The sequence below is a fragment of the Eurytemora carolleeae genome, unplaced genomic scaffold (genome assembly GCF_000591075.1).
Source record: "Eurytemora carolleeae unplaced genomic scaffold, Eaff_2.0 scaffold910, whole genome shotgun sequence".
Lineage (NCBI taxonomy): Eukaryota > Metazoa > Arthropoda > Copepoda > Calanoida > Temoridae > Eurytemora > Eurytemora carolleeae.
Genome location: NW_019396803.1, coordinates 42,095 through 67,896, shown reverse-complemented (window position 1 = coordinate 67,896; position 25,802 = coordinate 42,095). Strand labels below are relative to the sequence as shown.

Below are 25,802 nucleotides of genomic sequence, written 5' to 3'. Positions count from 1 at the left end.
TAGATAATTAGATAATTAGATAGTTAGATAATTAGATAGTTAGATAGTTAGATAATTAGATAATTAGATAATTAGATATTTAGATAGTTAGATAATTAGATAGTTAGATATTTAGATACTTAGATAGTTAGATAGTTAGGTAGTTAGATAATTAGATAGTTAGATAGTTAGATAGTTACATAATTAGATAGTTAGATAATTAGATAGTTAGATAGTTAGATAGTTAGATAATTAGATAATTGGATGATTAGATAATTAGATAATTAGATAATTAGATAATTAAATAGTTAGATAATTAGATAATTAGATAGTTAGATAATTAGATAATTAGATATTTAGATAGTTAGATAATTAGATAATTAGATACTTAGATAATTATATATTGGTTCAGATTAATTTGTTTAAACTTTTTAAAGGGACAATACATAACATTTTTATCCTCCGTCAATTCTTACCTTAAGGATTTTGCACATTCTTTTTGCTTTAGTTCTAAAGATCTATCCCTTGTTAAGATATTTATTTATCTACTCTTTTATTGCTAATTGCATTTTTGAATATTTGATCATGAAAAAATATCGTTTCGTGCTTAAAGTGTTTGTATTTTGCAAGTTTAACAGAGTATTTTTACATAAACTTGCGCACAGGTCTTTAAATTACTTTTGAATCATTGATCAAATGTTTTTCATAAAAACTTAATTTCCCGCATCAACAAGAAAATATCAAAGTCTGCCATTCAAACAAATGTTTTACATTGAATTCCCTTTTCAAACTTTTAGTAACAAAAATTACAATTTGGTCCATTATATTAGCACATTCTATATTTTATTATTTTCTCTTATTGTACAGATATTGAGAAGAAGAGAATGTATTTAATTTCTTACATGTAACCGGCACAATCTGTTTTTTATACTGGTGCGTAAATACAAAACTATAGGAGCTACGAGGTCACAAAGTCGCACGCCTGATATTGCATAATTTTACTTTCTTCTTCTCTGTCTAGAACAAGTTAAAAAACCAAATAATCCTAACTCGGGAAAACCTCAAACTTTGAGCGCTGAACAGTTAGGGAATTATACTATTTCAAACAAATTAAAGCTTTTTTCTGCTGCTTTTGCAATAAATATAGTTTTAATGAGTGAATATATATATTTATGTTCCAATTTGTATTCAAAAATTGAATGATATCATTACGACCCACCACCAAATTTTCATCTCCAAGCTTTACCCCATCATTTTCCCCCTCTTCTTTTCACATCTAGCTCCTCTTTCCCTTTCTCGTTTTTCTAAGAGCGACTTTTTTTAAGTTGAAAAATAGAGAATAGTTAGAGAGGGGGGGGGGGCGAAATCGGGATTGGCCCTTCCCTAGTTGCGCCTCTATATGTACTCTCCGCTTTTGATTATTTAGTTTTTGAGGCTACGGGAGCTTTTGTTTAACTGAAGGGTCCCTTTTACAGACGTAAAAATTCGAAGTAATCAAATTTAAGAAAACTTTATCATAAAGGTTCTTAGGCTAAAAGGGCGTAATTTTGTAAATCCAATGCAATGGATAAATATTTAAAAAATGACTTCCATCAACTTGTAAACTTGAGGTTGAGTTGTTTGACCAAATATTATGGAGTAGATATATTGAAGTATAAATATTTAGATCTCAAGCTGAAGAATACAAAATATAAAACATTTTATAGATTTGTTTGGATGTTTTCAGTTATCTAATATACAGCGTCAAACTGAAGTTATTTTCACGTTAAAAGGAGATTTTTAATCATGGCTCCTCTTATTTAAGAGCTTTAGAGAAGAAAAAAATGTATGTAACTAAACTAAGAAAAGGAACTGAGTTTTGGCCCCAATTTTGGTTTTTCAATTCCTTTTTTTTTTGCAACCTGATGGTGTTAACCTTTGATGTTTTAAACTATAATTATTTGATCTAAAATAATTCACATTTTGAAATATCTAAGACCTTTGACATTGAAATGCAAAGATATAGGGATAGGAAAATCAGAGTTTGTGACAAAAACTCAATTCCTTTGTTTTTCCTACACTTGTGCTTAATATAGAACTAGAAGAGCTATGAGGTAACAAGGTAGTACCAGTAAAGTTACATGCATTCGACCTTTTCTTCTCTATCCCTCATGGAACAAAGCTATTTTTATCGTATACTAAAGGAACAAATAGGAGGTTAATTTTTGACACCGCAACATTTTTTCCATATTTTAGGATTTTTTTCTTTCTCTGTATTATATCGGAATGCTTAAATGTTTGATCAATGAACAAATAAAAATCATATCCCTTTTTTTCATAGATTAATTTGGCTTTAAATTTGTAGAGTACCATCAGAGGGTTAATTTTATCCCAAATTTTTTAAAAATTTTGTGGCAAAATATTGTAAAATATTCTTAGTTTCTGAAGACATATTTTTCTCACATTGTTATTATAAGATGCAAATTATTTGGTCGCTAGATGTCTCTGCTCTCCATATTTCGAAAATTTTGCGTTGGAGAGACACTTAGCGGACAAAAATCGTCGTACATCGTGTGTAAAAATATTTCATTTTTTGCGAACACTCCCTTTGAAATGGTTGGGGTTGACTTTTATATGGAAAGCTCCAGGCAAAGCTGGTTACCCATACTAGTATATAATACCTTTTATAAATATTGTACTTTTTAGACTAATTTTACCTGTTTATTGTCATTTCTATATATGTATATTGTTTGATAAGCTTCGTGTAAAAAATCTTGATTTGTGTTGAATTTGTGCGAAAAAGCTTGATAAACAACTTTTGATTGATTGGTGGATTTTCCTGGAACTATTTGCCGCATTAACATTAGGAACTGTATTTTTATATTGAAAATAAATACTTCCACTTTATTTCAGCTAAAAATAATAAAGTTTTAAAAGTCAGTGTCTAGTTATTTTCAAAAAGGGGATACATTTTATAAACTTTATTGACCATCGTAAAATTGAAAATGCAACATTACTGTACAATTGACTTGTGCAAGCAGGGCTGAGCTAAAAACGGGATATTCTTAATCTAATGTACATACTTTTGATTTTCTTCTTTATCCTCTCTTTTTGGATATCCCTTCTGTATTAAAGTTCCGTTTGATAACAAATACAGATATGATGCTATATCGATTGGACTAGATATGAGGCTATATCGAGTGGACTAATTTTCGATTGAACTGAAGTCATCTATTCATAATTGCCGGCTTTTAGAGCATTTAAACAAATATCAATCTAACCATGTTAATATGAACTTATAGAGGACGTGAGAAAGTGTGTTCCTTTATGGAGCCACAGCTACGTTGGGAGCTCTGATAACCCGGCTTACTCTGAATTGGGCTTTACTGAAGAACCGGAGGACTGCAAGAACGGAGACAGTTCAGATGGAAAGACTCCTCACCAATGTCGAGAATCAGTAATGGTCAAAGTATCGTTGATCTGCGATAACCGATAGACTTCGACAATCCCCCCTCCGTTGATGTGAAGTATATTCTACCATGATGTGCAATTCTAATTCGTTATCTGTATTAATAATACTATTATCTTAACTATTTGTATATTGACCCAGCCGGGCTAGCCCGGTCAGTTCATTTTACCTGTTTATAAATAAAGTAGTTTAATATCATTTGTTGATTAGAACGGACGTATACAGAGCCTTGAGTGTTGGCTAGAGATAGAGAGCCTTAAGTTTTGGCTAGAGATTTAGTTAAATATGATCTCATTAGACTTTGAGTAAAGTAATCGTTATAGAATTAGCGTCTAGATTTGTTACACTCCTACCTTCACCAAACCAAACCTACTCCTACCATTACCAAACCAAACAAATTGAATTTTAACATTTTTAAATTCAAACAAATATGTAGTACATGCCTTGCTCTATAAAAGTCTTTCAGACTCGTATCAATCCAGGTACAATTCATCCCTCTTGTTGGTCTACGACGCATAATAACTAATAAGTACAATAACACTTTACTTTATCTGTACCAATGCTTTACTATCAATGTCCATCCAGACACGATTTATCTGAACCAATTCCTAATCTATGCCTATCTTTCAAGAATGTGATTTAGGACTCTTCACGTTTGCTAAACGAGGAACAATTTCCCTCTCACCGTAATGATTTTTCTGGGTTCTAGGTTACAGATTAAGTTTAATAGACGTAATTACAAGTTTTGGGTCGTTATATATCAACCTAGCTAAGCTAATTACAATACAGGTTTGACATAGTTATTTACAGATGTAACTAGATTAAGTTGACAGCAATACAAGAGTATTTATTGATAAAAGGATTTAGATTTACAGACACTGTACAACGTAATATATCTAGGGGTAACTATGGGATCTACTCCGGTATTTATTACAAATATAATAATTCATCAGCTTTGATTTTGACTTTGCTTATTTATAACTACCAAATGGATTAAACTACTTGAAATCCTGAAGAACCCAAAGTCATATACTCCCATCCCTCCATTCTTTCTACCTGTTTATTTTATCTTTACCCTGAAAGTTTTGTCTAAATTGTTTGTATCCCAAGCCCCCAACAATAAAGTCTTCTTAATACTTTCTCTAATTCTTCTAAATACTTTATAACTCGGCACACTAGGATTTATCCAACCCTGGAACTCAAATTATTATTTAAATAAACTATTTTCAACATTTTTTTTAGTTTTCCGGTAAAATGCAGGGTTAACAACAAAGGATAAAACTTTAACAACTTACTATCTGAAGGTTGAATTAGTTTGTTTGTTTAAACTAAAGTCTTCTTATGGTTAAATATTTAGATGATTTGAGAAAGAAAGAAACATGAAATGTCTAAAAGAAGGCTAAATGAATTCTTTATAATCGACTCTAAAGTTGTATCCTTTTGTTGTTAACCTTTAACCTGACATTTCTAATCGAGTTTTAAAAATCAGGAATTTTTCAAGAAATATTTGCTTCCATGAAATAAACCCCCTCTCTAAAGAGGTTTATACATGCTTTGTCCCCGCTCGACCCAAATGTTCACCAAGCACTATAAAAAGTCATAAATCAAATATATAGTGGATAAAGAGCAAAAAAGAAAGGAATTTATAAATAAAATACGCTGCGAAAAGATGACCAAATATTTGATAGTAAAAACAAACTTTTTTTCAAATTGTTTTTAAGTTTAGGCACGTCATTTCTTGTTTTTTAAACAAATTTTAAATGACCTGACTAAGCTTTTAAGCTTTGTCGGGTCATTTCTTGTTTTGTTTTTTCAACTGTTTTGAAGTTTAGGCAAGTCATTTCTTTGTTAAGTTAAGAAGTTTTAAGTTTAGGCAGGTCATTTCTTTGTTAAGTCAAGAAGTTTTAAGTTTAGGCAGGTCATTTCTTTGTTAAGTCAAGAAGTTTTAAGTTTAGGCAGGTCGTTTCTTTGTTGAGTCAAGAAGTTTTAGGTTTAAGCAGGTCATTTCTTTGTTGAGTCAAGAAGTTTTAGGTTTAAGCAGGTCATTTCTTGTTTGTTTTTTCAAGTTGTTTTTAAGTTTAGGCAGGCCATTTTTTGGTTTAGTCAAATAGATTTTCGATTGGAGCAGAACATATTTTCTCTTTAAGTTTATTTTTAATTTTTGACGAAATGAATAAAATTAATTATTATTCTTATTTATTTTATACACTTTGTTATTCTTTTAAATTTTAAGACAAAAAAAGTGTTTAAAGGCGTTTTTAAATTACTACCAAGATAATTGGTAGTCCATTGTTCAGAAAAAACATTTTTAACATTTAAAAAAATTAATTTTGTAAATTAGCTAGCTTTGATAAATTGTATTTAATACATTTGTTGATTTGATATTTGTAACAGGAAAAAAGATACCAAAATATGTTGATATTTCATAAAGAATGCATCTCCAGATACAATATGGCATGAACGTAAGGCAAGGAAAGTTTATTGCGGTCGTGTATACTCTGCATACATATTGAAACCAGTTCTCTTTGGGCGGAATTTGTAAACAAGAACAGATGCATCAGTGTTCGTTTAGTATCCGAGGAGGTTAAAAGCATTAAATTTTAAAAATTTTGATAATTCACATAATAGTTTCCTATGACCAGAATATTTCATCGACTTTTCATGTGAAAGATGGATCCCATTTCAGGCTTCGACATCCGGCTTATCTTCACATTACCGCCCAGAGACAGTAAACTGCAGTAAAAAAGATGTGTACACTTCTGAAATAACTTTCCTTGCTGTGCAATATGGTAAGATTTCGCCGCAAACAATTTGAACTTGGTAAATTTTAAACTCGTTAGCAAAAGCAACAAAATCAAGAAATTTTATAATGGTATGGGGTAAATTATGTGCGAATATATAAATAGCTCAAATCAGCAGTAAAAGTAAAATACTCCTCCTTCTTTTTAGTTTGCCGTATGTTGCAAATGAGAATGTTGCCAAAAACTTCTCAAAAGCTAAAGTTAAATACAAGTTGTAAAATGTTCATGACTATGGCTACAAAAAATTCGAATTGAGTGAGTTAGGTAATATGAACGGCCACGGCGTTTAGGAATTTCAAAATCTTGAAAATTCGTGCAACTTTTCATAGCAGCCTGGATCTACATTTGTTTAGTTTTTTCATATTGCGATGCTTTCAGGATTTATCAAAGCACTTCGTAATATATTACTATTAGGACTACTTTTGGAAATTTAAAACGATTTAAAATTTATTTTTAGTTCACTGAGTTGAGATGATGTTTTTTCTTCCTTTTTCCTTAAACCCCCCACCCCCTTCCACATTCCTTATTAGACACAGACGACTGCACAATTGTAATATTTGGTCAATTGTATCCAAACTAAGGAATAATAATAAATCTTTTTACAGATCAAATTATTCCTACATATTCGTGAAGAATAGTGGTTGATAAGAAGAAGAAAAAAAAACAGAGAAAACATACAAATATATATATTTATATCTATAAACATATCACTATCAGATATAAGCTTTTCTTTATCCCCCTAGATATATGGTATATATAGAAAAAGAGAAAATAGGATACAATGCATTCATTTTTAAGAAAAGATGGGGTATGAATGATTCTCAGGTATTTCGGGGATTCAATTGAACCAATTATATTTTATCTTTGCAAAACAAATCAATAAATGGTCACTGAATATGATCTGTTTAAAATTAGATTCTTATACTAAATCTCATATTCATAAGTTTAAGTATACCGTTGACACAGTTTTTTTTATCAATTTCTCGAAACAGGAACATTAGATATATAACTCATATAGGTCGCAATCAACTACTAACGTGTTCAGGTTTCAGCCTGAACCCCCTTCCATTTTCCTTAACAGCCCCTTTAAAGCATCCTTTCAATGCATGTTTTGATGTAGGTACAAATCAAATAATTTTACAATTAGCTTAAACATCCCTAATTATGTGAAACTAGCCAAAGTGTCCGGCGTGGCCATGGGAATTTAAAAAAAAGTTTGATTTTTTTTGTGATTTTTGAAAAAAAAATCGAATGTTTCCACGAGAGAACCCATTGGTTCTCTTCAGTCTAAAGTCGTCTTCCTATTCCATAGTTTTCTAGCTCTCACCCCGATGATTGTATAAATGAATGCAGCGTGAATATCCTACCCCAAGATCCTAGCTGGATACATACACCAATCCTTTATCTTACTGATTACTATTCTTATATTTATAAAAATTCTCAGTTGTATCCCCTGCCAGGTTTCCTTCAAACATTTTTCTTGTGTAATTATATCTACATTATAAAGCTCTTCGCTTATAAATATATATATATATAAACAATATTTATATGTTAGCTATAATTAAAAAAATATTTCCACTTGTAACGCCGCCACTTCAGCTAGTTTCTATAATAGTCATCCCAAATAAAGGAACTCAACTCAAATTTTATTTTTCCTAAATTTTTGAAACCTAATGGTGTGCAACTTTAATATTTTAAACTTATGACTATTTGATCGAACATAAAAATGTATGCTCAGTCGGTAAACTTATGATCGAAAGTTCTAGAGCGTTAAATTATTTAAGTATATGTAAACCGTTGTAGGCCCTGGCGCTTGTGGATATAGTTGCTCTGTTCAACTGGACCTATGTATCTACTATTGCTAGCGAAGGCAGCTATGGAGAAAGTGGAATAGAAGCTTTCCAGCAAGAAGCCAATAAACGAAATATATGTATCGCCGTTCAGGAAAAGGTACATTTTTTCTCTTTGTATATATTTTTAGCTGTTTTTTGGTTCATGGCTTGTATCCTATAAACGTCAAAATTATTGAATAGATGGAACCATATGTTTTAAATGACCTCACACGACCCAATAAAGGTTGAAATGCAAATTAATAGCTTAGAATGATTGTTAATTTCTCTAGAAATCTGCCAATTCAAACAGAAAAATCTGCAAAATTCAATTCTTTATAATGTAAAATACGATAAAAGCTAAAATAATTTCTAGGGAAGCCTAGCATAAATATTAATATAAAAACCAAAAGGTGTAGTTGTATGAAAGAGAAATACTTTAGAATTGGTTGGTTTGAATAACTTTATCAAGTTTCTCACAACTTCTACAAAAGTTTGAGCAAATGCCATTACAAATAGTAAATATTGAAAATCAACTCATTCTTAAAATTTATTAGAATTTGAATGTTGCATAGATATTAAAATTATGTTTTAGCAATCTTGATTTCTGCCTCTACATATTTATACAGTGTAAACTTGGGTTAGAAAAAACTAGAGAATATTCTTCTAAATTCTCGTAACAATATCTGAATAGGAACATCAGAATTATATTTAAACTAGGCTTTCAGAACGCTTCGTGTCCGTTTTCTGTTTAATTTGCATACATTGTAAAACAAAATTCAAAAAAAAGTTTGTGGATTTTTTCAAAAAAAACGTGGATTTTCCCTGGGTTCATGTGAGGTTCCATAAATTCAGCCGTTTTGACGTTTATTGGAAACAAACAGACAGATAGACAAACAGACACGCAAAGTATATATAAAGATTTACTGTATAAACAATATCAAGCAACGTTCTATTGAAAAAGCGGCAGGTCCGATACATAACGACGTTCAGAAAAGTATAAGATTTTATACTAGAAAAATTAGGACGCCATGATTTTCAGACGATGGTTTGAAGGGAATTCATCAAATATTATTTTGTTTTTTAAACAGAAAAAATTATAATTTTCTCCCGGTAGTGACTTTTCATCAAAAGATAAAATTAGCAAAGAATTACCGGAAAACTAAATATCCCTAAACGTTAAGCACGCAATTTAATGAAAAGGGTTAATTTTATGAAACTACTAAAACTTCAAGGTTGATGAACTAAGGCGTAAGATACAACCCAACAATCAATTGAACAGGATTGTAGATCTGATTTAAAGTGACCTTCAACTTTTTAGAGAATGGGTTGTCAAATTCACAACAGAACCCTTTAAATGAAATTGTCAGAATTTGCCCTTTTTCAATGTAATAAACGTCGAAGAACAGATGTTTAAACGGTACTATAATGTTGAGAATCGGATATACCACTCTTGAACGTGCCGGTTACTTAAATTTAGTCTACAGTCTCTTTAATTTGCCGTGTATAATATCATTTTGTAAGGAGGCCCCTTCTCTCATTGTTTAAATTTTTAAACAATGAAATTAGTTTTCATTTAAAGGGAGTGTTCCCATTGTTGAACACTTAAAAGGAAGAAACGGGCAAGCTGTAACGTAATTAACCTAATTCATTTGATGCCAATAAGACGTGTTCGCAATATGTAATTACTCAGTAGGAGCGCAAACTATTTTGTCCAATATCACGAGGTGTTATAATTCAAGGGGTGTCCTTGGAAAAGAGTTTTTTGCAATTATTCAATAAATCGGATGAAAAACAGGGAGAGCCAAAAAGATTAAGAAAAAAACTACTGAAAGCTAAGTCTATTGAAATTTACCATGCAGTATATATATATACTATATATATATAGTATATATATACAGAAGTCTTGTCAATAATATTGTCTTAAAAATAAGCACAGAGCACACATTGCAAGTGAATAGTTTTTTCATGATTATTGATTGACCCAAAGTAGCGAAAATACACGAAATTCATAATTAAACCGGTTTTCTCACTACTGAGCATTAGACAGAGAGTATTGGAACTTCTGGGATCTTCTTTGAGCTCTAAAACCGGATCAACTGTAAATGTAATCCTAAGTTAAAAAAAACTAGAAAGCTAAATATTGTATGTTAAAAAAAAAATAACAGTCCCTTTGAAGGACCAAATATCCTATTCATGGGGAATAATTATAATTTTTGTAGTAAAACAACTATAATAGATTATTCTAATATTTCTACCAACAATATAGACGTGCCTGTAAATATTATCATATTTAAGTTTTGTTACAATGCAAAGATTGATTTGATTTATCAAAAATACAGAGAGACCCAAACAACTGATGGATATGAAGACGACTCCAGTTATGATTTTGAATAGTCCAATAAACATATTTTACCGTTTTATGTGGCTCTCTTTATAAATAAATATTTATTAGTTAAAGTTTTTTTCACTGATTTATTCACGAAATTAAAAGAAAAATTTCAAAAATCGAACAATTAATGATTTTGATTTTGAAAAATTGAAGTATCAATTGAATTAACTGAAGAAAAAAATAATGTTATCGTGTGTTTTAACATTTGTTTGTTATATTTTTCTGCATTACATTTAAGATATTTTTTTTTGTTAAATAAAAAAGTGCAGTAGGTCCCCAGCTGGGCGGATCAGCTCAAGTTTGAGGAGATAATCTCTAATCTGCTGATGTTTATGAGTAGGTCCCTAGCTGGGCGGATCAGCTGAAGTTTGAAGAGATAATCTCTAATTTGCTGGTAAAGAGTGCCCGGGCTGTGGTACTCTTCACTAGAGCAGACGATGCCAGGTAATATTAATAGGGTCTGTTCTAAAAATTTAAGGGTTTTTTCTACTATTTAAAGGTTTTTTTGTTCTATACATAGGGTCTGTTTTTCTTTTTTAAGGGTCTGTTCTACTATTTAAAGGGTCTGTTCTACTATTTAAAGGGTATGTTCTACTATTTAAAGGGTTTGTTCTACTATTTAAAGTGTCTGTTCTACTATTTAAAGGGTATGTTGTACTATTTAAAGGGTATGTTGTACTATTTAAAGGGTCTGTTCTATTAATTAAAGGGTCTAACCAATTATTTAGAGGGTGTGTTCTAATATTTAAAGAGTCTGTTCTACTATTTAAAGGGTCTGTTCTACTATTTAAAGGGTATGCTGTACTATTTAAAGGGTCTGTTCTATTATTTAAAGGGTCTAATCAATTATTTAAAGGGTCTGTTCTACTATTTAAAGGGTATGTTGTACTATTTAAAGGGTCTGTTCTATTATTTAAAGGGTCTAATCAATTATTTAAAGGGTGTGTGTTCTACTATTTAAAGAGTCTGTTCTACTATTTAAAGGGTATGTTCTACTATTTAAAGGGTTTGTTCTACTATTTAAAGTGTCTGTTCTACTATTTAAAGGGTATGTTGTACTATTTAAAGGGTATGTTGTACTATTTAAAGGGTCTGTTCTATTAATTAAAGGGTCTAACCAATTATTTAGAGGGTGTGTTCTAATATTTNTCACTTGTCAGATTTTGATAAAATTTAGCTTTTTGGAAAGCCTTTGACATAAAAAAACGAGTTGCACAAGTTTTGCGAAAAAAAAATGCAAATTTTTCGCAAACAACCTGTCAAAGGAAATTTGCACATTTTTAGTTTTTCTTGATTAAAAATCAGGTTATTTAAAATTTTGCTAAATTTTTTGCATATTTAAAATGGCATGGTCAAAGGCTTTTCAAAAATGTATAATTTTTCATTTTTTGGACAAACTTTTTTTGCAAACAATTTTTACTATAAAACTGGATTTTGCGATAAATAATTCAATTTTTGCAAATTTCCATTTTTTTTTGCAGATTCTAAAAGTAGAGCACAAGAGCTTTCAAATGATGTATCATTTGTCATATTTGAACATCAAACATGGGATTTAGAGGGGGGGGTCAAATTGACCCCCCCCCCAGCATATCCTGGTTTTTAAGTGCCCTAGCAAAGATAGGGTTAAAGGGTCTGTTCTACTATTTAAAGGGTATGTTCTACTATTTAAAGAGTCTGTTATACTATTTAAAGGGTATGTTCTACTATTTAAAGAGTCTTTTCTACTATTTAAAGGGTATGTTCTACTATGTAAAGGGTCTGTTCTACTATTTAAAGGGTATGTTGTACTATTCATAGGGTTTGTTCTACTATTTAAAGGGTGTGTTCTACTATTTAAAGAGTCTGTTCTACTATTTAAAGGGTCTGTTCTACTATTTTAGAATACCATGTATCCAAACTGATGATTTTAAGTCCCAAAAAACAAGAACAGCTTATTTTGTTTTTAACTAAAGGGAAAAATTGCAAAAATGCCGTTTATAAAATGGTTTAAAACTTTTTTTATAAGAATGAGACGTAAAGGTGTTGTAGAGAATAGATTATTCTGCTTGGTTTTACAAATTAAAGCAGTAAAAAAATATTTTTGAAAAAAAAGAAATATTATTAATATTTTTTGTTGGTTCTTTTAAAGTTGGTATAAATGGAACTTATTTTAATCTGTAATTAATCTAGTTAGATACGTTACAACTATAATAAATCAAGTTAGATACGTTACAACTAGCTGTAATAAATCAAGTTAGATACGTTACAACTGTAATAAATCAAGTTAGATACGTTACAACTGTAATAAATCATGTTAGGTACGTTACAACTATAATAAATCAAGTTAGATACGTTACAACTGTAATACATCAAGTTAGATACGTTACAACTGTAATAAGTCAAGTTAGATACGTTACAACTGTAATAAATCAAGTTAGGTATACGTTACAACTGTAATACATCAAGTTAGATATGTTACAGCTATAATAAATCATGTTTGATACGTTACAACTGTAATAAATCAAATTAGATACGTTACAACGTAATACATCAAGTTAGATACGTTACAGCTATAATAAATCATGTTAGATACGTTACAACTGTAATAAATCAAGTTAGATATGTTACAACTGTAACTGCTGTCTGCAGATTACAGCGATCCAAAGGTTTTAAGCTCTGATGTAAAAATCAGCATTTTCCCATCACTCAATTTAAACTAAAGATAGAAACTAGTGCTTTATGGTTATGAGATGTCCAGGTTTAGGGCTTCAACAAACGTTAATTGTAGACCAAAGAGTTGCGACACTTCAAAATTAATTTGCACTCCCTTGCGCGCAAATGAATTTAAGTGCACAACATTCGTTAATATTTACGTGCAATAAAAATTCCGTTTAACTTCTTTATGTTATTGTTTCAGTTTCCTGAAAACATTCAATTTATACCAATTATGGCGAGCAGTTATGCTATTAATTGTAGCGCAATTCTGTTCAACTTAATTGAGTTTAAAAAAAAAGAATTCTTTTGAACCTTACTCACCTTTCAGTCTCAAATGGAAAGAAGTTTGAATTTAAACTTAATTTTTTTTATAATATACACATAGCATAAATTGGATTTCGGTAGAACAAACTTTCACGCAACATAATTCCGATCGTTGAAAGCCCAGTTTGGATCTATCTGCAAACTTCTGTTTGAAAATTAGGTTCAAAGGTTAACCAATGAAGCACTTAAAGTATAAGCTAAACAAATTATTCGGATTCATATCAAATTAATTTACAAATATTGGAAAAACATTAAAAAAATCTTTCTGTGACAATCTTAATTACGATATGCTTGAAGATATTTTAAACTTATATCCTATAAAGTATATTTACGCATAATTAATAAAGATTCATATCCATAATTCTAAGGAAAGAAATTTAGTGATCGCCACAAACTCTAATTTTCTAATCCCTATGTCTTTTCAATCAAATGTCGTAGTCCTAGAGTTTTATATCTAGCATTAAGATTTCTAAGGTTTACACTATCAGGTTGCAAAGATGGAGGGTTTACAAAACATGAGTTTGTGGCAAAAACTCAATTTCTCTAGTTAGGAATTTTTTTTTACAAAAAGAAAATGATTCCTCACCTGTATACTTGAATTTTCTATTCCACATATTTTCGCAACTCGATTAATCTCGATATTCTTTAAATTCTTCTTATTTCAAACTTGACGTTTTGATCTATAAGATTGAAAGGGAAGGCAACCCACACTCTTTTTATCTCCGACCTACAAATGCCGTCACGAAGTGGTGTTGGTGATAAACTTATCTTTCAATCATGCTGTGAAATATCTGGGTCGGACGCTATACGTTAAAGCACATGCCGCAGACACCATTTTGTGACGTCATTTGTGTGTCAGGTAAAACAAGTGTGGGTCGCCTTCCCCCTAATAAGGATTTATAATCTCAAATAGTAGTTGAAGGTATGCGACATCTGAGAACGCTTAGACTATATTTGATATTTTATAAAATAACAGATTTAGAGTTAAATATTTGGATACAATTGTATCAGTAAATCTGGTACTTGAAAATATTGGAAAATTTAGCCAATTTTGTTCAAAGAATTTTTTCAAGTGTCTTGGACGTCATAGTTGCGTACACTGATGGACGTCATAGTTGCGTACAGTGATGGACGTCATAGTTTCGTACAGTGATGGAAGTCATAGTTGCGTACAGTGATGGACGTCATAGTTGCGTACAGTGATGGATGTCATAGTTGCGTACAGTGATGGACGTCATAGCTGCGTACAGTGATGGACGTCATAGTTGGGTACAGTGATGGACGTCAAAGTTGCGTACAGTGATGGACGTCATAGTTGCGTACAATGATGGACGTCAAGTTGCGTACAGTGATGGACGTCATAGTTGCGTACAGTGATGGACGTCATAGTTGTGTACAATGATGGACGTCATAGTTGCGTACCGTGATGGACGTCATAGTTGCGTACAGTGATCTACAAAAAAATGTTTTTATTAACAAACGCTTAATCTAATTTGTTTAGGTTTTTTTATAAAATATTTTTTCTCCCAAATGTAAACTTTGTGATTTTTTTCTAAGTTCCACAAAATCTTAAAAGTTTTACAAATTTCAAAATTGTTTATTTCTTACGTTTGTGATTCTTAAACCATGGCGAATTTAGACTCTGACAGAAAATTTAATCAAACTTTTCCAAAATTCAGTTTTAAACATGAAACCTTCACAAGTTAACAAAATAGGTTTTTAAAATTCCAAAAAGCATAAAATTTCTAGAAAAAAAAACCAAATTATCTCCCATCACTATTCTTTACATACTTTTTAAAGTTACCTTTTAGTTTATACATAAGTTTGAAAGCATTTTTCAATCATTCACAAATCGTAAATTCAAAATTCTGGCCATTTGTTAATGCACTAACTATATGGATGTTTGTTTTAATATTATTCAGCGCAGGAAAATCATAAATATTGGCGAGGAGGAGAGGAGGGGGGGGGGATTTTATCCTTCCCCCCCCTCGCTTCCTTTCTGTGTGTATCCTTTGTTCAGAATGCAGCTACGTTTTAAATTGAAATTTCAAGGGTTGAAGGGAGCTTAACCAAAATTAAGATATGGAAAGGTTTAGTTTTTATAGATCCTAACACTAAAAATGATCCAAATGTATATCGAGATGAAGCAATCGTGATTATGAATATAAAACAAGTCTGTTCCCAGCTGGTCTGTTTATTTCAGGGGTCTCCTCTCTGCTGCTAAATCTCTAGGACGGGAGAATGATTTCTACTGGATCGCTAGTGATGGTTGGGGGAAACAACAACAAGTTATAGAAGGTGATCAATCCGATCAATCTTACCCCCCCCCCTCCCCTCCTCTCCTTTTTTAAATACAAAGCTGAAGTGCCCCTCCATTTAAAGAGCTGGGCATGCCACAAACCCGAATTCCAAATGAACCCTTGAAACCTCTATGTTATCAATGATGTGGAAAATATCCCCCAAACCATTCATTATATAAAAGATACAAAGGAATTGAGTCTTTCCCACAACCTTCAATTTTCTAATCCCTATATTTGTGCAACTTGATGGTGTAAACCTTTGATATTTCAAAATTAGATTATTTAATATTCCAGAATTCAGAGTCTGAAAAATCTAAGGTCTACGACATTTGGTTGCAATTGTGATTATTGTGATTATAAAATCAGAGTTTGTGGCAAAGACTCAATTTCTTTTTTAACGAAAGCACTGATAAGAATTAACAGCTACATTTCGTTTCGTTAATTTTCAACGATTAACAATTTTTTTTTTTAAATGTTTGAACGTGTCCAGCTCTATAGTCAGAAGTTTATGGGTTGATATCTACAAAATCCTCTCGATTTTTTATAATATGGAAAAATATATTTTATTCTAGAATTGAACATTTTACGACTTGTTTTTTGTTTTTCTTGCACTAAAAGTTAAATTACAAAATTATATCTATTTTGGAAAAACAATGTTAAATAACAAGGTTTTGTAACTAACCAAGGTTTTGTGACTAACCAAGTTAGCTAACTAAGAATATGTACTTTAAATTTTGTACTTTTGTGGTTTCGTAAAATTGGAAAAATATTAATGATTCATTTTAAGGAAAAAATAGAAAAAAGTTTATAGCTGTAATTGAAAAATTGATTTATTATTTATTAAATTATTGGTTAAACAATCAATTCATAATTAATGATTAATTTTCATAAGTTTATTTATTAATTAATTTACGAATTTATTGATTGATTAAATAAATAATTGATTAGATTGATTGATTAGTTGATTGATTGACTAATTGATTGATTGACTAATTGATTGATTGATTAATCAGGACTTGAGGATGCCGCAGCTGGAGCTATTACAGTAGAGCTAGAGTCTAAACTCATTCCAGAGTTTGATGAATATATGTTTAATCTCAACCCGGAGAAAAATACTAGGTATAAAATCATAATACGTTGAATCTCAAACCGGAGATAAAAATGATGCAGGTAGAAAATCATAATATGTTTAATCTCAACCCAGAGAGAAATACTATGTAGAAAATCATAATATGTTTAATCTCAACCCGGAGAAAAATACTAGGTATAAAATCATTATATGTTATATCTCACCTTGAGATAAATATTTGGTATAAAATCATAATATGTTTAATCTCAACCTTGAGATAAATACTTGGTATAAAATCATAATATGTTTAATTTCAACCCGGAGATAAATACTTAGTATAAAATCATAATATGTTTAATTTCAACCCGGAGATAAATACTAGGTATAAAATCATAATATGTTTTATCTCAACCCGGAGAAAAATACTAGGTATGAAATCATAATATGTTTAATCTCAACCCGGAGATAAATACTAGGTATAAAATCATAATATGTTTAATCTCAACCTGGAGATAAATACAGGTAGGAAATTAGAGGCTAAAACTTTTGGATTTTAAATCTATTTATAACGCACTCAATCGCTTCCCCTTCCCCAGATAGACAGAGCAACCCATTTCTTTGGATCAAGATAAACATTAAAATCTTTCAATTTTAAAGTTTACTCTTTGAATAATAAAATTGAGTTCAGTCGATCTAACCAAAAGTGTTTTATTGTGACGACAATCAAAATTTCGATAAAAAGTCATGAAGTCTTAACAAAATTTACTGCATGTTTTTAGGCATGGTAGGTATTCCCCATCGAGATATTAGTAATAGAGGGGGCATCTGGAATTTTAGACTTCTTCTTGTACAGCCACTGTACACAATGACCCGATCAGAAATTCTACCTGGGGGGGATCATAATTCGTAGATCAGTGTTTTAAGACATTATTGTTTGAAAGTGAAGCCTACAATATTCAAGCAAAGAAAACAAGCCCATATGATTTTTGTATAAAAATGGACATGACGAATAGAGAAAAAAAATCCTTCTCCTTAATAACATCTTGTTTCTTATCAAATTCTTTACTTCTGAAATCTACATTGTACATTAACTTTTTGGGATATAGGTTTCTGACTTTTAGAATAAAAAGCAATTCTGAACTAATAATAGATCTAAATTAGGTTAGACTTAATTTTAAAGTTATTGAAGAACTGAAAACTGTTAAAATATTTATTTTACATAAATGAACTTAAAGGGAGTGTTCGCGAAAAATGAAAGGGGGTATGGGCTTAATGCGATAAAAAAGCGCTTTTGATTGCTACTAATCTTACTTCTATTTGTTGCGTCTATAAGGAGAAAATTATTAAAGACGTCCTACACCGAATAACTTAGCGGCCTTACAAATTGAGAAAATTGCAACATACTACTTAGACTGTAAAAAAATCAATTTAATTTCAAACAAATCATTCAGATATTACAGCCTATAGTCATCGATTATCTTTAGCCACATTTGTATATAGTTTATATTTTATAATGTTTTTTAATTAATTTAAATCTCTTGTCCCTTGCGCAACTATCTAAGTATGCCGCACACCACTCACAATTTTCGAAATCCGTTGAAAACGTTTTCTAAAAAAATAAAACATTATAAAATATAAACTATATACAAATGTGGCGAAAGATAATCGATGACTATAGGTTGTAATATCAAAATGATTTGTTTGAAATTAAATTGATTTTTTTACAGTCTAAGTAGTATGTTGCAATTTTCTCAATTTGTATGGCCGCTAAGTTATTCGGTGTGAGACGTCAATGTATATTGTACACCGCATGCAATCTAGACCTCAGATATTCATATATCCAACCCTAGAGCAACTCAGATAAGATTAAGAGTTAACCCTATCACTGATGGGGGGGGGGGGGGGGGGGGGGGGGCGGGGGATTTCTATTAAAGCATAGGACGTATAGTATGGATCAATATTAATAATTTATTCATTTTTCCACGAAAACGCGTTTTATAACTTTCCTTGAGATTAGTTCTAGAACAAAGTTCATAAATTAAACTTGACAAAATAATAACTTCTACAATTGACATATATATAGTTATAGTATGTTCTCAAAACAAGAAATCAAAATTCATTTTTGAATAAATTATGCAAATTCAAACAAAACCAGGAATAGGGAAAATCTAAATGTATAGGGAACCTATTAAGAACAGAAAAAACTTTGTTTACAAAAGTGCTTAACCTTGTTTATAACTGGGGTTTCCTGGAAATATTTTCTTTGTTTACATTTCTAGTTTGTTTTTATAGATTTGTTAAAACTTTAAACTCTTACAAAAGGTACAAAGGTTTTAGGTTCCAAAATTTTTCACTCTCAAAATTCACGGTTCGGATTTTTCAAAAAATAGCGTAGTTTTGATTATGGTTATTTTAATTTTATTTTGATTATGATTTTTTAAAAAGAAATCAAGGTTTTAAAATTTTAATAGACTAAATTTTTAAAAATTCTACCATCTCAATCGTAACATCGAACTATCGACACCAATAAAAATTACGAGCATTTTATTCGAAATTATTAACTGATGTTGGGGTTATTTATCAAATCTTAACATCCTTAACATTCTTCGTAAAAAAATATTACATTCTGAAATTTAATTTTGTATTTAGCTTTACCTCAAATATCGAACCGAGCCGATTGGGTCTAAATATTTTTTTTTTGCAATTTACATGACTCAAGGAAAGTTTTTGGCCGCTTAAAAGCGACAAATTTGGTCTTTTTTAAATTTTGGAAATCTCTATCATTGCAGACAGTAGACCCGCAAGATTTTGAGTTTTAAAATAACAAAGAAAATTGGCCGTTTAAAAAGCAAATTAAACACTAAAATTGTTGTTAGAATATTGGCGGGACGTGCCCTAAAAACCTAGTACAAAAAAACCAGATATATAAAAGCCTCTAAAAAGTAAAAAGTCTATCTCCCTTGAATGTTTTTCAAAACGAGGAATGTAGATTGCACTTGTTTAATTTAATTTTAAATTTAGGAATCCATGGTTTCTCCACTACTGGCAAATTATTACAGGTAACATTATTTTTCTCCTTCGATATCTCAGTTTTTAAAAAAATTTTTGATTGATTTATCATAGGTATCGAAACCTTTATTTTAAAACAATGGCATCACACTCGTTCTCAACAAACTACTTAGGGCAAAATAACTTTTCAGAGGTTGTGTTCAAAACAGTCTCTTGTTCAGGTTATGTTTAAAACAGTCCCTGTGTTCAGGTTGTGTTTTAAACAGTCCCTGTGTTCAGGTTGTGTTCAAAACAATCCCTGTGTTCAGGTTGTGTTCAAAACAGTCCCTGTGTTCAGGCTGTGTTCAAAACAAGCCCTGTGTTCAGGTTATGTTAAAAACAGTCCCTGTGTTCAGGTTGTGTTTAAAACAAGCCCTGTGATTAAGTTGTGTTCTAAACAGTCCCTGTGTTCAGGTTGTGTTCAAAACAATCACTGTATTCAGGTTGTGTTAAAAACAGTCCATTAGTTCAGATTGTGTTCTAAACAATCACTGTGTTCAGGTTGTGTTCTAAACAAGCCCTGTGTTTAGCTTGTGTTCTAAACAGTCCCTGTGTTCAGGTTGTGTTCAAAACAGTCCCTGTTTTAACATTGTGTTCTAAACAGTCCCTGTTTTAACATTGTGTTCTAAACAGTCCCTGTGTTCAGGTTGTGTTCAAAACAGTCCCTGTGTTCAGGTTATGTTTAAAACAATCCTTATTTTCTGGTTGTGTTCAAAACAATCTCTGTATTCAGGTTGTGTTCAAAACAATCCCAGGGTTCAGTTTGTGTTTAAAACAATGCCTGTTCTTAGGTTGTGTTCAAAACAGTCCTGTATTCAAGTTGTGTTCAAAACAATCCCTGTGTTTAGGTTTTGTTCAAAACAATCCTTGTGTTCAGGTTGCATTTTAAACAATCTCTTTGTTCAGATTTTGTTCAAAACTATCTCTGTGAACAGGTTGTATTGAAAACTGTCCCTGTATTCAGGTTGTGTTCAAAACAATCTCTGTGTTCAGGTTGTGTTCAAAACAATCTTTGTGTTCAGGTTGTGTTCAAAACTATTAACGTGTTCATGTTGTGTTCAAAACAATCTTTGTGTTCAGGTTGTGTTCAAAACTATTAACGTGTTCATGTTGTGTTCAAAACAATCTTTGTGTTCAGGTTGTGTTCAAAACTATTAACGTGTTCATGTTGTGTTCAAAACAGTCCCTGTGTTCAGGTTGTGTTCAAAAGAATGAGATGACTGCAGAAAATGAGGAGGATGGATTCAGTATCTGCACCCAGTTCGATTCTATAAGGAAATCAATCAATCAATTCATCTTCAACCGATTGATGAATTTAACAAGAAATAAACCAATTCTATAAAAATAACATTAATTAACTTTTAGAGAAAAATAAAAAAAAACATTATTAGCACAATAATTCTGTCTGCCTTTTTTTAACCTATGTTTGCGTTGGCTTATGTGTATTTCTGTATCCAATATCAATGTGACCCCAAAGTTAAATGTCTGAACACAAAACATTATATATCCGCCAGTTATAAGCTAGAAACAGAGGCATTTTTGCCCTCAGTAAACTATAAATTTTGGAGAAAATCACTGATATTCAACAACGAAATCACTGATATTCAACAACGAAATCGCTTTTTTGGCAGCAATCAAACTTTGGCTGCCAATGTTTTATTGGTTTTATTTAGAAATGTAATGCGGGCGGTATCTTTGCATTTGCAAAATTGCAAAATCTAAATTATTACTCTATAATTGTATTGTTTATACACTATACAAATATACAATGATCTGGTATAGATCTCCTGAACAATGTAATTGGTTAAACAAATTTTGGCTACTTAAAACCAAGGTTTTTTAAGGCCTTGCTCACGTTACTGGCCGAAAATTCTGCTTTAGACTATTACAAAACTATACTTAATGACATCTAACAAATTTTGCTTCAAAATATTTGGTATTTTCACAAAAATTAGATGCGTAACAAAATCCCTATTTTAAAAGATTTATTTTAGCAGGAGAGCATCCTCCTATAACTGATTAAAACAAATTTAGAATCTTATAACCGTGTCGCTATTTTTAGCACCTACACTGATTAATTTATTTGATAACTAGAGTTTTAATGTTGATTGTTTGAATTTAAAACCAATACTGCAGCCTATGACGTCATATAAATGTGTACAGAGCGTACACAATATTCGGATAAATTCCTAATGCCCTATCTTCTACTATTCTACCGTCTTTGATAATAATAATGATGATATGAAGATAGAAATATCTCAATAAATTGTTCTAAATTCCAAGGTTTATCTATAAACTACTTTCTGTTTTAGAGTTACTTAGCCCAGTTTTATTGTAAATATCCGCTAGGGCTGGACGTTGGTCCGTTACACTGACATCTACACTAGGATAATTCCTCATCATATTTTTAGAAAGCCTTGAACACCTTGACTTTAAAGCTTTGCAACCTTGGGCTTTTGTTTTATCTCACGAAGTCACTTATAATATTGTATAGCCCTGGGCATATTTATTTTAGAACACCAGCGTGTTGTTTTAGGAGTAATTGGCAAAATGCTGTTCGATTTTTGCTTGCAGTGGTTAACGAACAAACTAAAACGTTAAACGTCGACTCATGAACTGAACTAAATTGAATAAAATTTAACAAAATTTATCAAAATTGGAATTCAAAGTATGTTAAATCATAAAAACAATGTTGAAAAGAGAAGAAAAAATCACTTATAATCGAATATACGTATTTTTAGAGATGAACGCGATTAAACAATAACACAACTTTTACTTAAAGCATAACATATTTTTTTTCTTAAATTCATAAAGTTGATAGAAACACATTACAGACATAATAGTTCATACCAATAATAAAAAATGTCGTAAATGGAAAGTTATTTGATTACAAACAAATATTCTCTCCCTTCCACCAAACCTCTGATCAATCCAGCATTTTTGTTTGCCTGAACTATTTTGAAATTTGAGAAAAATTGATTTATTACAAAAATTCTTTGCAAAAAAATTCTACTGCTGATCGTATCGTGTTTTAGAATTTGATGATGCTTTTCTTTAACCAATATAAACATTTTACCCATTTATCTTATAGATGTCCCGTTACCATATGTTGAGCAAATAAAACATCTTGAATGCACGCTACAAACAGATAATTCATTTACTCGTGATATAAATCAGAAACGTGGACAGTTTATTGCTAAAATTCATTTTCTCAATCAAGAATTTTACTTTGCAGATTCAACAGTTTTGATTAAATTATATAACCTTTATGCAACGAATATATATGGATCCAATTTATGGAATTTATTTTTGAATGATGTGTTCAGAATTTATTCGTCTTGGAACACTGCAGTTAGATTTGTGTTTAAATTACCAAACACTTGACAGAGATATTTTATCGAACCACTGTCACAGTCATCTCATTTAATGACCATGCTCTGAAAGTAGATTTGTTTCATTCATTTATTCATTCGAAAATTCGTCAAAAATTTGTATCAGACTTTTGATAAATCTTTTAAAATTCGATCAAAGGCCAGTAACTGCAAAAAATCTGAGAAATATTGCAGACAAATGCAACAAAGATTTGAATCTTATCGACAAACGCATTGTAAAAAATTGTATGATATTTGAAGAAATACCCGTGAATTGATTGATTTTCTTGTGTGACAGGTCGAGTAAGCATTATGAACAAGATTCTAAAGTTCAGTTCGTAATAGATGCCGTCTATGCGTTTGCCCATGCTCTACAAAATATGAAAAATGTAAGTTGAAATAAAAATTCAATTATCATTAAAAAAAAACATAGAGACAGTAAACTTAGTCTAAAGGGATTGTAATTTCAAATGACCCTTCATGCAAAAATGGCAATACCCGATTCAAATTTGAATTATAAATTTTTGAAAATTAATTATTTTCAATTGTTGTTTCTCTAAAAAATTGACTTGCGCATTTCTACTGCAGGAATTAAGATTTATCACATTTAAACATTTGTATAACAAGAAAAACGACAATATCTTCCATATTATTGTTCATATGAATGTTGAAAGGGTACTGTTGTGAATCAAACATTGCAATCTTACAATTTAAAATTACCTTACAGCCCCTCTAAGTGGTTCTAATTGAGAGTGGGATGTTCTAAACACTACGGTATCGTAAACCTATATGTTTGAACCAGGTATCTGGAATAAATAACATATTTTGAAAACGAGGAAATATCTTGCAGTAAAGAGGTTCGTAAAGGATACCGTTGTGAGTGAGACATTCCTCTTTTTCTTCTTTAATGAAAGGTCAAGTGAAATTATGCCTATCTATACCCTGAACTCTATAAGTGAAATTATGCCTATCTATACCCTGTACTCTATGTTAATGTTAATTATTTCGATATTTTATCCTTTTTTTTTTTCTTTTTCATTCATTTACCATTATCCGTACATCCCTAGTGATTCTCCGAACCACTTAATGTATTTTTCCATTTTCATTTTCTCGATATTACATCTAAGCAAATGAAAATAAAGACTATAAAATAACTGAAGCACACCATGAAAAATCAACTTGTTTTGGGCAGAAAAAATCTTAGATAAATGTAGAAAACATCATGAAAACGTTTTTTCAAGTTAATTTTCATTTTTTATGTGTCGGATATTTCTAAAAAATTTTCGAAGCCCGATACCTTCGGTCTCAAACTATTAATTTCAATGTTGTCCCTAAAAAACATTTTTTTATTTATGTACACATCAATTCAATTTTGTGAAAAACAAAAAATTTCTAGACCTTATTACGGGCTAGTAAGATATACATTCTTTTCTATTTTAGCCTTGATCTTACAGAGATTTTTCTAACAATTAACTATTTCCTTATCACAAAGGAGTTTGTTCCAAAATGTCAATTGGTCCTTTAAGATATTTGTTTTCTTATCAAAGAGTTTGTCCTGACTATAACTGTATTTGTCCTAAAAATAACTTTGTCATTAAAATTTACTTTGTCCTAAATATTAACTTTGTCCTAAAGTTAAGTTTGTCTTCTAGGATCTGTGTCCTGACTATAATGGAGCTTGTCCTGCAATGAGAAGAATGGATGGAGGACAGTTCTACAAGGACTACTTGCTCAAAGTCAGCTTTACCGGTTAGTTTTACATTTAGTTTTAGTTTTCCTTAAAATGTAGCACGAAATGTTTTAACAGTTTTCAAATTTGAGAAATGCCTGCAAATACATGTAATTTTATTTGGAAGAAAACTATGGAAAAAAATCTTTCTAAAATATTGCATAGTGAAAATGTTTCGTAAATAATTCCCAAAAAGTAGAAATTAAAATAAAACAGTAAAAATGTGTAACCTTTTACAGTTTTAATTTTGAGGCGGATTATTTTTGTAATGTAAAAAAGCTAATTTTTTTCAGGCACGATTTTTTATTCTAATAAAAATTTTGAAAAATTATCAAGCCTTTTTAGGCATGTTCAAACCCCCAATTTAATCTTAGAATTTCAAACCCACCCTCGGAAAGTATTTTTCAAGGATCATAGCTTAAAGTCTGAAAAAAAGCAAGAAGATTTTTTAATTCCTTTATTTTTGCAACCCAATTTCGTATTATCTAGTTTGAAATATCAGAGATGTACACCATCAGGTTGCAAAAATATAGGGTTTAGAAATTTTACATAAAGGGAAAGACGCAATTACTCAGCCCAGCCCAAAATTATATTTCTAAAGTTGTACACACTACACAGTTTTACTTTATTATAGTTAGTCCAATTTTAAATATAAACTGCAATTTATACTTTCTGAAAATGAAAATTTGAAATGTATGTTTATTTAGATATTGGGAACAGTACCGTCAAATTTGATGAAAAGGGTGATGGACTTGCTAGGAACCTAATAAAATAAACAATTTCTACATTAAACTACCCCCCCTCTCTCCCCCCCCCCC

General features: G+C 30.7%; 1 protein-coding gene across 1 annotated transcript in view; it reads left to right on the top strand.

Moving 5' to 3' along the window:
- Nucleotides 1–7,954: 7,954 nt before the first annotated feature.
- Nucleotides 7,955–25,802, top strand: part of LOC111708836 (metabotropic glutamate receptor) — a gene marked incomplete at its 3' end in the record, with an annotated part of 55,476 nt that continues 37,628 nt past the window's right edge. Inside the window, exons 1-10 of the mRNA XM_023482336.1 lie at nt 7,955–7,969; nt 8,032–8,178; nt 10,790–10,893; nt 15,671–15,765; nt 16,781–16,886; nt 19,858–19,895; nt 21,081–21,159; nt 23,554–23,644; nt 24,908–25,004; nt 25,692–25,743. Of these exons, the coding sequence (XP_023338104.1) occupies nt 7,955–7,969; nt 8,032–8,178; nt 10,790–10,893; nt 15,671–15,765; nt 16,781–16,886; nt 19,858–19,895; nt 21,081–21,159; nt 23,554–23,644; nt 24,908–25,004; nt 25,692–25,743 (824 nt within the window). The remainder of the gene's footprint in view (nt 7,970–8,031; nt 8,179–10,789; nt 10,894–15,670; nt 15,766–16,780; nt 16,887–19,857; nt 19,896–21,080; nt 21,160–23,553; nt 23,645–24,907; nt 25,005–25,691; nt 25,744–25,802) is intronic.